Source organism: Passer montanus, unplaced genomic scaffold (genome assembly GCF_014805655.1).
Source record: "Passer montanus isolate IOZ18808 unplaced genomic scaffold, ASM1480565v1 scaffold4, whole genome shotgun sequence".
In the NCBI taxonomy this organism is placed as follows: Eukaryota; Metazoa; Chordata; class Aves; order Passeriformes; family Passeridae; genus Passer; species Passer montanus.
In genome coordinates this window covers 15,120,650-15,132,841 of record NW_024368818.1, presented here as the reverse complement: position 1 = coordinate 15,132,841, position 12,192 = coordinate 15,120,650, and the positions used below count along the sequence as shown (strand labels likewise).

Below are 12,192 nucleotides of genomic sequence, written 5' to 3'. Positions count from 1 at the left end.
AGAGAAGGAAGGCATACACAAGTCAATTATATACAACTGAAGTGTTTCAAACCTAAAACGTCCTCCTCTTGCCATTTTTTGACATGTCAGAGATTGGGTTCACTAAGACACTACAAGGGAGATACTATTTCCAGAGGAACCTCTGTGTCAAGATGCTGACAATCACTTGGGTACACAGAATTTGGGGGAAGAGCATGCAGTGTGGTTGGTGGCTCTTTCTAGTTCTGGAAATGTATTGGCAGCTCTTGCTGAACACAAGCTAAACTAAACTTTCCCAGTCTCATGTACAGAGCACAAGACACACAAAAATCTGCTGTCCCAGTAAGAAAGGCCTGCATGCCACAGTTTGGCAGCCAAGCGCTGTCACCTCTCGCTGGCTTTGGGCTCGCAGGGGTCACACACAGCTGGCAGCCCCAGCCTGTGGGGTGTGTACTGCTGTCTCAGGAGAGAGAAGCAGGGCTTTGTGCTGGAGCTGAAGGTACAGCATTTCTTGGGGCAGACACTCAAGGCAGCACCTCTCAGCAGCATCCTAGCACAACCCTACTCATATGATGTGCCATGGCCACTGCTCCCACCACGTGGTGCCAGGAACAATGTCTCACTTATGGAAGATGGTATTTGACAAGTCTAGACGAAATTGTATGTTGATTTTCTCAAGGAAGAATAAATTCATTTGTTGACAGCTCTCCCTGTTGGATAGTTTTTATACTTGTTTTCTTACTGAGATACAGAAATGAAGTTACAACATCAGCATGGAAACACTGGGGATGAAACAACTGTAGGTCAGCATCATTCCAAGAAAAGAAAGTGGGATTTTAAAATAGCTACATATCAGTTATTTTAATAAGAACTTCAATTATGGGGTTTTTAAAAAAAATTCTACTATATATCTAGTCAAAAAGAAATGTAGGAAATTTGCTAAAAGCATATTACAAAAATGCTTCCCTCTTTCTTTCATCTTTTGTTTCTTCTTTCAGACAATACTGTGAAACCCCAAACACAAAAAAACCAACCATTTTTTCTGTAATGCAAGCAGTACACTACATGTCAAAGTGTCAACCAGCAGTTTACCTTTCTTCACAGCCTCCTACCAAATTACTTTGTTGTAGTTTTTACAACAGATCCCCACAGTACTGATGTGTTCAGGAAATAAAGTCCCAGGCCACAATACAGATCATTCTTATACTTAGCCAGACAGATATTTCTAAAAGCCACATCTTGCCTGATTAAAAAAAAAAAAATCAGAACTACTTAGTTACATTAAATAAAGTGAAAATTAAAAACTTTTACAGCTAGAATATAGCCTTGCTTATCACTCAAAGCTGGGATTCATGTGCTTGATCTGTTCTTTCTCCATCACTGAAAATCAGGATTAACTCCAACAAACCTGACATGATATCAATATACAAATAGTAAATAAATGTCAGAGCTACTTAGTTTTCCATTTAATTGCTGATTTCTCTTCATTGTAAGCTCTTTTTCCTTGCCTTGAGCTTGGTTGTATTGTTTTCAAAGTGACCCATGCACACATGCATTACAAAATACGGGGTTTGGGGATGCCTTTCCAAGCTTCAAGAAATAAGATGCTGTTTTTCATTACATTTACCTGATAAGCAGTCACTTGAAAAACAAAGTAAATGAATCAGCAACAAAGAGTAACAAGCTGAAACAGATTATATTTACTGACCTTTGTGCAGGAGAGTGGATCCCTTATCGTCCCGCTCATTAATGTTGATTACTCCACTTCTCACTAGTTTTCTAACCACCAGTAAGTCCCCGTTGAAAGCAGCATCATGACCTGGGAAAGCTAAAACTGAAAATAAAAAGGCACATGTTTCCAAGCAGATGCCAGCAGTTCTACTGAATATGCTGGTGTTTGTCTCACAGCTCACCTCTCATAGCAACTTATGTATGGACACTTCAGAGGTAGCAAGGATAATGCTCCTTAATTAGCTGAAATGCAGCTGTGTAACCAGCAGTGCTCACCAGACACTTCACTAAATATGTCTTAGTTATGGCTACAGGCATCTCATATAGTTAAGAGATTAATTTCACTGACCTGAAATAACAAATACACCTTTGTGTGCTTCTGCAGAATTACACACAATGCCTTTTTGAAGTGTATCTTGATCCATACTCACCTTCCTGTCTCTCTGGATCTTCCTCCTCTTTTTCCACACCATCAATATATTGCAGAATATTATCTTTGTAGAACCGTTCAGCCAAGTCTCTTGGAGTCTCTCCATGGTCATTCCTGGCTTTCAGAGCGTGTGTAACGCTGGCCATTTTCCTGACCAAGAACTTAAAGCAATGCAAGTGTCCTTCCACTGCTGCCAGATGTGCTGCAGCACAAATGAAACAAAGGGTGCTAGAGCTGAGCCTGCTGCCCACTGAGAAAGCAATGCTCCCACCAGGGTTAGAGCTGGTTCATCTACCAGCACGTGAGCCATCCAACACTGCACAAGGGGAAGAGCAGCCTCAGCTGAACTGTGGATGTTCAGCTCCCACCCAGGACACAGTTCAGCTCTAGGCAAAGGAGGGAAAGCTGCCAAGGATGGGATCTGCAAGGATGATTCCCTGGTGGAGCTGACTGCAGGAGACAAAACAGACTCCCAACAGAGCACTGAGGCCTAGCCCAGAGTGCACTGCTGGGGCCTCACTTCCCCAGGAACGTGGATCTCCCTGCTGTCCCAGAGATACTCCTTACAGGGGGACAGCAAGCACTGTCCTTGATTAGGAGCTAAGGCCATTTCTGCCTTAGGCTCTACTGTGCCACCACAAAGAAGCTGCATCACACCCTCGGTTACCCCACCCATAAAATGAGGACACTGATAGGTGCTTTACTGGACAAAATATTTGAAGGTACATTCCTCACCTGACCTTTAGGCTATGCAGAGGTTTACTTATTTAATAATGCTACAGTGCTGGGCCTATAACAACATAAGAGGTACCAAACACATGCCAACTCATTTGACATAAGTAATAACCTCTAATCCCATTAAATGAGAAGAACTTGCCAAATAAATGCTTGTTATGATCTCTCGCTCCATGAAAATGCTCTATAGCAGCTGGCTGATGTTCTAGAGGCAAAAGGATTCATTTCTCCAGTTAAGAATCTCACTACCTTCATAATCAACAAACAATGTACACAGGGCCCAAAAAACCCACGTCAATTCATTTTTGGCATACACAAGCAAACCAAACCATATATAGCAAACCAAATCATCCACAGCTTTCCAGAGCATATTTGCTCTACAAGATTATGGACAATGGTTTTACAGCAAGATGACAATACCCCTGCACAGGTGATTGTTTAAAATCTGAGCTTCACTGAAATAAGGGCAGTTTTTGCCATTGTCTGAATTTTAGTCAGTGAGTTAGGTTCTCAGGGAGAAGGGAAAAGAAGGGTACCGTGCTAAAGGTAAGTCAGCTAGTGAAAAACTGACTCAACCTTCACAAATCCATTTTCAGATACCTAAAATCTGTTGGTGTCCCAAATTCTCTGTGCTTCATCTTGACTTTTATAAAATCAGACTAACAATATTCACTCTTCTCAAAGCTACAAGCCAAAATATTGTGTTTGTGAAAAATATTTAGAATAGGTTTGACTAGTGAGCAATAAAAGAAGCATAGACGTGGCCCAAAAATGAATACAGAGAGAAAGCAAATTGAAATGTTCAGTTAATAAGCACAGCCCATTCTGTGCTCATCAAATGAGACACTTTTTTTTTTTCTTCCAAAATATTGGCAAGGAAATTAGCAAAGATAGCTAAACCTCCTTGCAGTAACACACATATACAAAAGATGCAGCCAGTTTTTAAGTTTCAGGTGCCTGGCACTGCAACCTCAAATAATTTCTTCCAGTATTCTCTTAGGAAAAATTATTGCACAGTTCAGCTAATCTTGAAGCTGAAGTGTGTAAACATAATTTAAATTCACTTCTGTTACACAAGCAGACAACAAGCTGGTTTGCACAGTACTTCGACTAATCTGTTACTAGCCATGTTCCAAAATATCCTCTTTCCTTTGGAAGATAATATGATCAAATGAAACAGATCAAAGGTTGGAAGATCAAACTTCTGTAGATGCCAAAACACAACAAAAGCAGTTTTTTACTAACCATTTTATACAGAGCATTTAAGTAGAACTGCGCTGGCATCTGCTTTCTCTCCACAGATGTCTGTTATCAGGGAAGTGTTCCCAAATGCAAATAAAGCTGCCTTCCATGCTGCCCCCAGGGTGCCTCACATCCTGACCCCTTATTGCTAATGCACCACATCTCCTGCTGGGATGCAGGAGCCTCACATCCTTTAACAAGACCCAGGTTTGCAAAACACAGCATGGCTATCTGTTTCCTAGGTAAGTAGTCCTTAGTAGAGGGTAAAAGATTTTAAGAAAGGATTTTTAAAGATAACTCTGTACAAGTTATAGAGAAAAACATATGCTCTTTGGAACAAATAATGTGACAAACTATTAGAAGGAAAATGCTAAAAGGCAAAGTATGCAAGGAGAACTCAAGACAGAAACAATCCATTGAACTTACAGCGGATATTGAGGCAGTGGTATGTTAGGGAGAGGGATACTGGAGAAAATACAAAAAGCAAGGAACAATCACTGGCACATTTTTATGCTGAAGTGAATACACTGATAATTATGAAAAGAAATTACAGATAATCCAGAAAAAGCAGTATTCCAGAAATCAAGATGAAGAAATCACAGGAAAATAAAAACAACTGTTTTACAAAATCAGTTAAGAAACAGTGGGATACAAAAACTTGCATGCAAACACACCAGAGCCTCGTCACATTGGCACCAAGTCAAAAAGTAGCACATAGCAGCTGAAACTGCCTCCCCCTCCACCTGTGCTTCTCCTGCGACCTCCACTGGCACACGAGCTCCATCACACACACACACACACAGGAGATGCTGCTCACCAGCTCCCAGTCAGGCTCAGCCTGCACCACATCCCAGCATTTGAGAGCTCTCAACTTTGCCAGCAGCAGCAGGAAGTGAATGGGATACTGTCACCAACAGAGAAACACTTTGGATTTTGTAAATCCTCCCATCATTAGAAAAATGGACTATCTATGTGGATTGCATGGCATCAAATAGCAAATGTGCTGCTGTGCATTAGTTATAATTTGCTCAATCATCACATTTCACAACAACTGTAAACAAAAGGCTTTAAAACATGTGATTTATCCTGATATACCTGGAAGGTTTCCATTGTTATCCACATCATCTACACACGCTCCCCATCGAACAAGAAGCTGCAAACACCCCAAGCGACCGTGAAAAGCAGCATAATGAACAGGTTTCCAGTCATTCCTGTCTGAAACATTTACATCCTAAAATGAAAGTAGCAGGTTAATTCATTCACTTCTGAATCCTAAGACACAAGACAAATTTTATATATAGCAATCTGCTGTTCATTGTGTTAAATTCTTTAAATCAAACCAAATAACATTTTCCAATGTTCATGTATTATATGCAGTTCCAGTTTCAAGACAGGCACTTTTCACAGATTCTTGCTTTTACTTAATACACTTAGAAAAGGTGCATTTTCAGACATGTTTTTATCATCATAATGACCTGCATTGGTCATTATTCCTTAAATACGCATCAGGACTAATTTTCCTTTTTTTTAAGTTTATGTCTCCTTTACTATAGAAGATGCTTAGAACTGCAAAAAATTACCATCACCCCAGTACCTGATGCTCATTTAATGGCATCCTCAGCGGAAGGTGATTTACTCACATCATTGATTCTCTCTACATTTTTTTATCACGTCCCTAAATGTACATCACAACCTAAAAAACCGGGGATTTACCCACGGAATAAATCCCCCCGCAGTAATTAATCCACAGCCCTAAGTGTCAGTTTAAGGAGGGAGTGCCGGCAGGAGTCAGCCTCACCGCGCCCGAGCGCAGCAGCGTCTGCAGCGTGTTCGAGTGCCCGTGGGCTGCGGCCAGGTGCGAGGCCGCGCACCCGCGCTCGTCCCGCGCTGCTGCGTCCGCTCCGCTCAGTAACAGGGCCTGAAAGAAATGCAGAGCACACGTTCATTTCACAAGCTGAAAAAGCAAACATTTCCCAGAAGGATGGTTTGTGATGGCCAGCAGGATAACTCCGGGCTGACCTCAGGGGTCTGGTATTGCACAAAACAGATCTGTTTGCACAGACAGCGCAAATGAGTGCTCTGCTTTGAGAATGACTAACTTAATTTGACTTGTCAAGACATCAAGATGAGCTACTCATCGCTCCCTGAGGGGCTCCCTCAGCTGATCTTCATAATGAATTTGTCCAGTATTAAGGTCTGCCCTACTAAGTTTTGCTGGCGAGTGGGGATTTGCAGTACCTGCATGCAGGCATCCTGCCCTCGGATGGCCGCCAGGTGAGCCGCTGTCCAGCCTCTCACAGTCACGCGTGCGGTGTCAGCTCCATGCCAGAGCAGCCACTGAAGGCACTGCTCAACAAAAACAAAGGGCTTTTTATTTAACTACTCCCATCGTGTCTCTGAGGCACGTTTCAACTAGAATTTATCCAGCAAAGTTACATTTCAAAACAGTGTTGGAATACTTCCTTATGGAAATAGGAGACCTCAGAGCATGCCTTAAACGGGAATTTGTGCATTAGGATGTTATGGGTAAGTTATACTTTCCAGGATTCACCCAAGGGTACAAAATGTGCAAATAACCTACTAATTCAGATCCTAGCATCAATGTTACAGTATGACTTTAACATTTTACTCTTCCAGATTTAAAATGTAATCTGTGAGAGTATTCATATGGCATGAGGTAAAAGCACTGGAAAAAACAATGCAAACATGCTCACATGAATTCCAGCTAAAATTATTGGCAGGAAAAAATCAAGTCTAAATTTAAAGCCTCATTTAATTTATTAGGCTTCTTAGGCATATGTAATCCCATCTCTCTTCTCATCCTTCCATGGCCTAGTTTTGTTTTATTCATCTTTTTCCAGCATATCATTGCTTGCAATGGCAAGCTTTATGAACTATCCAAAGACAGCTAGAGGAACAGTTAGAACTTTTTATTATATATTATTATTATTTATTATCTTCTTTCTTTATTATCTTTATTTTCCTCCACTATTTCTGCCAAGGAGCTTAGTGACAAACAGATGACAGATAATTCAATAAAGTCTAACAGACTGATTGCAAAGTAGGAGAGTCAAATGAAAATGGCAGAACTTTTAGAGGCAGAAAGGGTAGGTAAGCAATCTGATTTTGGGGCTGACATGATGATTAGCATTTTCTTGACAGTGTCTCTACATTCCAGAAGCAGCTCTGCACTTAGCAATTCTTGAGTCTAGCAAGAACTTCATGTTTTTTCTTTTGGGACACAAATGGCCTTGCTGCTTTGAGTTTAGATTGCTGTGGACAATGAACAAGGAGGCTGCAAGAAGAAGAAGAATGTTGTGCTGAACACAGCAGTTCAGTCCTTCTGGAAGTTTAAAATACTGATGCAATTATCTGCTGATTTCTCTACCATTATTCAACATTTTCATTAAAATAAAATGTATTAGGACTACTTCTATGGAGAATGAGGCATGGGACATTGGTAAGCAGAATGAACATAGTTTCATGTCACTATTCACCTGTTTCAGTCACCTTCAGAACATTTTACACATCCTGCAGGATTTTCTAGGTGTTTCAAGAGAAGGCAAAAATGCAGTAGAGACAAAAGAAGGTCATGAGTCTGAAAGGGAGGCCATAAAGCACATTTTGCTCAGAGTAAGAAACGAAATGATTTCTTAAAATACAGCAGAGTTGATTAGGTAAGTTTCCTGGGTCTTCAGAAAGAAAAAAATAAAATCAAAAATCCTGTACTCCTGCCCTTGGTGAATATATTTAATAAAAAAAACAGGCAAATATTATTGATTTAGTCTGATCAAAGCAATGTTTTGTTCAGCCTCTCCCACAGAAGGAAATATGGACATATAAAAGCCCAGCTATGCTATACAATAAGGTAATGTTTTACCTCCAGACTTCCTGAGTGGGCAGCACACTGCAAGGGTGTGAATTTGTGAACTACATCCACCTCATTAATACTGGCTCCACTTTTTATCATCGATGCAAGCTGTTCTACATCCCCAGCTTTCACTGCTTCATGCACACTAGTGTAATTTTGCTTCTTCTTGACAACTAGTGAGGAGTAATAAAAGGGCTTTAGTCCACTGCTTAAATCAACAACTTAAGAGACATTGCAATTTAAGAGATAGAGAATGTGTGATTAATCAAAAAAATATCAGAGTTGACATTCATGGCACAGAATCAAACTCTAAATGTAGAAGCAGTAGGAGAAAAGAAAAAAAAAATCTTCTGTCACCAGGCCATGGTATCAAATGACATGGGTTCTCCCTTCAGGCCTTTCCACTGATTAACTACATGGAAATAATGTTGTTTTTTGTAGACTGGAAACAATGAGAATTGCATATCCAAACCCCTTGCAACATCTTGATACCTTGACAAAACTTGTAAACAGAAATGTGAGATGTAAGTAGATCTAATGGCTAAGGGGGCTAACTTCAGATAGCCAAATATGAAAGGAACCTAAACCAATTAGCATTCACCTTCTGCAGTAGTCATCATCCCAGTACCAGAATGCACCAACACTCTGATTACATTTCACACTGCTGGAAGTCCTGAAGAATTGGGCTACTGTTTAGCAAGTCAAGAAAGCATAAAACTGAAGGTCTCAACGTATTAGTGCCTCAGCTCTTCTGCCTGTGGAGAAGAAATGGTAGTAGCAGTTAACATGGTTACACAATTTGAGGTAAAAAATATTAAAGAATATAAAAGAGATATTGTACAGACGTATTTGTCATATTTGTAAAAAAGCACTAGATATGATTAAAAACATCCTCTGCCGTTTATCAGTGCCTCTTTTCATGTAATCTGTAGTAGACAGTAGAGCTCGGAATAGATTTGGGGTTGCCACAGAGAGGGGAGGGGGGTGAAGCTCCAGCCCTCCAGTCTGACAGCAGCACACCCTGTACATGCTGTAACACACCCCTGGGTCCTGTGTCTCACCCCACCTCCACCTCCCCAGCCTGGCAGGCTGCATCACTGCCCTGCACAAAGCCGAGAAAACTTCAAAACCAGGACTCCATCCTGCAGAACACTGTACAAACAGTCAGCAGCAGCAGCACAGAAACACAGAATAATTTTGGCAGGAAGGGGCCCCAAAAGGTCATCTAGTTCATGTTTGAGTTGTTTAGGTTATTTTGAAGAACAGTTTCACCATGACATAATTTTCCCCCAAGGAAGAAATGGCTCATTATACCAAGTGAGGGTTACAGACTTCAGCTGAATTACACAACATCACAGGCAGGCCTGGCTGATTACACTGCTCAGCAAAGTTCTAGTGTGTTTAACACAATGTTTCGGTACAGCAAGTTCAAGGCAACTTTTTTTTTTTTTTCCTCCCCCTTAACCCGGAGGAAAAGCAAACAACAAGGCCCACCAGCAGAAAGAATTTTGTCTCCCCTCTCCCTCTGGATACCTACTACTGCATGAAGACAAATGCCAAGGTTGGGTGGCTGCACTGGCTTCTTGGCACGAGACAAAGGCGGCAGCCTGGGACTGAAGCTCAGAAAAAAGTTGTTAACACCAATTCTGTAAGAAGACACATTGATGTTGAAAGAGAAGGGCAGGCTCCATAATTCTAGTGTTTTTTGTTGGTTGTTTTTTTTTTTTTTTTTTTCCAAAAATTGTTTTGAATGGCAATTGAAAAACTGGAACAAACCACACAGAATAACAGAAATTCCTTTTCAAGAAATCCACAATTGTATAATTTGATTGCCAGAAAATAGCACTGAGGACATTGGCTTACCAAGGTTAAAATATATGAATAATAAGAATATTAAATTATAGTGTTCAACTGGAAACAAGAACAAATACCCATTGAAACATCCACAGAAATTTCCTGAAGAAAACAATAGAAGTGTCATCTTTCCAAAATTTTCTACTTTTCTGAAGAAAATTTAAAACCTCTAAACTTAAAAAGATTAGTAAACATTTTCAGGATCTTTTTAGTGTTATTACTGTGATTTTAATGGAGGGGGACGTTTCATTATAGAAAACACATTCTGTCTGCAGAATACCAAGTTTCCCATGGTAAAGCAGGAGTCAGGCACTGTGTGACAGCAGGACAGATTTTATGTCTGCCTGTTACAGCCTCCTCTGCAGCAGCTGAGCACCATCAGAAAGGAGACCACTCACCCACCCCATGCCGTGCAGATCCCATGCTCCCATCCCAGAAATATTCCTATGATTTAAATGTGCTCTGAATTCTATGCACAACGTCCAATCCATTGTACATATTTTTCTAACATCCAAGTTTTGTTTTACACTGAACCAAATTTTAACTCTCTACCTAAATATCTGTCCTCTGTTACCATTTACAGGAACAGACATTCACTTGCACCAGCACGTACATAAATAAAATTGAGAAAATCCTACACAGATTTACCCTATACCCTATACATTTGTGGAATGTTACAACTCTTTCCTCCATTGCTCATCTATTTCTTTATATACTTCCTAATCAGTGTATAAGAAAAGGAATTCTCTCAGTTTTGTGACCAAAATTCATTTCTAGATATGATTAAAAACATCCTCTGCCGTTTATCAGTGCCTCTTTTCATGTAATCTGTAGTGTGATAGTAGAGCTCGAATAGATTTGGGGTTGCCACAGAGAGGGGAGGGGGGTGAAGCTCCAGCCCTCCAGTCTGACAGCAGCACACCCTGTACATGCTGTAACACACCCCTGGGTCCTGTGTCTCACCCCACCTCCACCTCCCCAGCCTGGCAGGCTGCATCACTGCCCTGCACAAAGCTGAGAAAACTTCAAAACCAGGACTCCATCCTGCAAAACACTGTACAAACAGTCAGCAGCAGCACAGAAACACAGAATAATTCTGGCAGGAAGGGGCCCCAAAAGGTCATCTAGTTCATGTTTGAGTTGTTTAGGTTATTTTGAAGAACAGTTTCACCATGACATAATTTTCCCCCAAGGAAGAAATGGCTCATTATACCAAGTGAGGGTTACAGACTTCAGCTGAATTACACAACATCACAGGCAGGCCTGGCTGATTACACTGCTCAGCAAAGTTCTAGTGTGTTTAACACAATGTTTCGGTACAGCAAGTTCAAGGCAACTTTTTTTTTTTTTTCCTCCCCCTTAACCCGGAGGAAAAGCAAACAACAAGGCCCACGGGAGCCGCGGGCCCGACCCGCCCGGTCCCGGCCGGTCCCGCCGGGGCGGAGCGGAGCTGCCAGGCCCGGGGCAGGGGGAGGGCCCGGCCGGCCGGCGCCAAACACCGCCTTTCCCCGCGCTTTGGTGGGAATTTTGTCTCCCCTCTCCCTCTGGATACCTACTACTGCATGAAGACAAATGCCAAGGGTGGGTGGCTGCACTGGCTTCTTGGCACGAGACAAAGGCGGCAGCCTGGGACTGAAGCTCAGAAAAAAGCTGTTAACACCAATTCTGTAAGAAGACACATTGATGTTGAAAGAAAAGGGCAGGCTCCATAATTCTAGTGGTTTTTTTTTTTTTTTTTTTTTTACCAGAAGCTGTTATCAAACACTCGTTCAATGTTCTGGGAGAAAACTTTGCAGAAAGAATTCAGTAAGCCCTTTGAGATCGGTGTCTGCCCAAAATCCACTTAAAGAGATTAAGAGAAGGATATGGCTCGGAATAGGGAAAGGCACAATTTAGGTGTTGCGATGTTTCCGTATCACACAAACCCAATCCCCCGGAGCTCGGCTTCGGCAGCCCCGGCGCCGCGGGAGCCGCGGGCCCCACCCGCCCGGTCCCGGCCGGTCCCGCCGGGGCGGAGCGGAGCTGCCAGGCCCGGGGCAGGGGGAGGGCCCGGCCGGCCGGCGCCAAACACCGCCTTTCCCCGCGCTTTGGTGGCTATGGAGCCTCCTCAGCGCTGTGTGTGCATCCCGGCGGAGCCCCGTGCCACAGACCAGGGAGCTCGGCACGGCCGCAGGGCCGGGCCGGCGAGGGGCCGGGAGAAGGAGCCGGCGGAGGAGGGGCCGAGCGGTCTCACCGGCCGAGCGGGGCACAGCCGCCCCTCGCAGCTCAGGGGCCGGCAGCTCGCCGCGGTCGCCTGGAGCGGGTCCCTCCAGCTGCTGCTGCTGCCCGCCCCGGCGTTGCCATGGGCCCG

At 42.7% G+C, this 12,192-nt stretch overlaps 1 protein-coding gene across 5 annotated transcripts in view; it reads right to left on the bottom strand.

Moving 5' to 3' along the window:
• Positions 1-12,192, bottom strand: part of ANKRD42 (ankyrin repeat domain 42) — a 20,507-nt gene extending 8,315 nt beyond the window's left edge. For 3 of the 5 annotated variants that reach the window (XM_039718397.1, XM_039718400.1, XM_039718401.1), the window contains exons 1-9: positions 12,076-12,192; positions 11,399-11,507; positions 8,590-8,743; positions 7,998-8,161; positions 6,356-6,463; positions 5,916-6,035; positions 5,213-5,348; positions 2,142-2,342; positions 1,688-1,813 (exon numbers count right to left, since the gene is read on the bottom strand). In XM_039718397.1, coding sequence (XP_039574331.1) covers positions 1,688-1,813; positions 2,142-2,342; positions 5,213-5,348; positions 5,916-6,035; positions 6,356-6,463; positions 7,998-8,161; positions 8,590-8,608 — 874 coding nt within the window. In that variant the 5' untranslated portion in view covers positions 8,609-8,743; positions 11,399-11,507; positions 12,076-12,192. Of the gene's footprint in view, positions 1-7; positions 1,388-1,687; positions 1,814-2,141; positions 2,343-5,212; positions 5,349-5,915; positions 6,036-6,355; positions 6,464-7,997; positions 8,162-8,589; positions 8,744-9,525; positions 9,646-11,398; positions 11,508-12,075 lie in introns of those variants that run through there. The other 2 variants (XM_039718402.1, XM_039718399.1) reach the window with 2 other exon arrangements.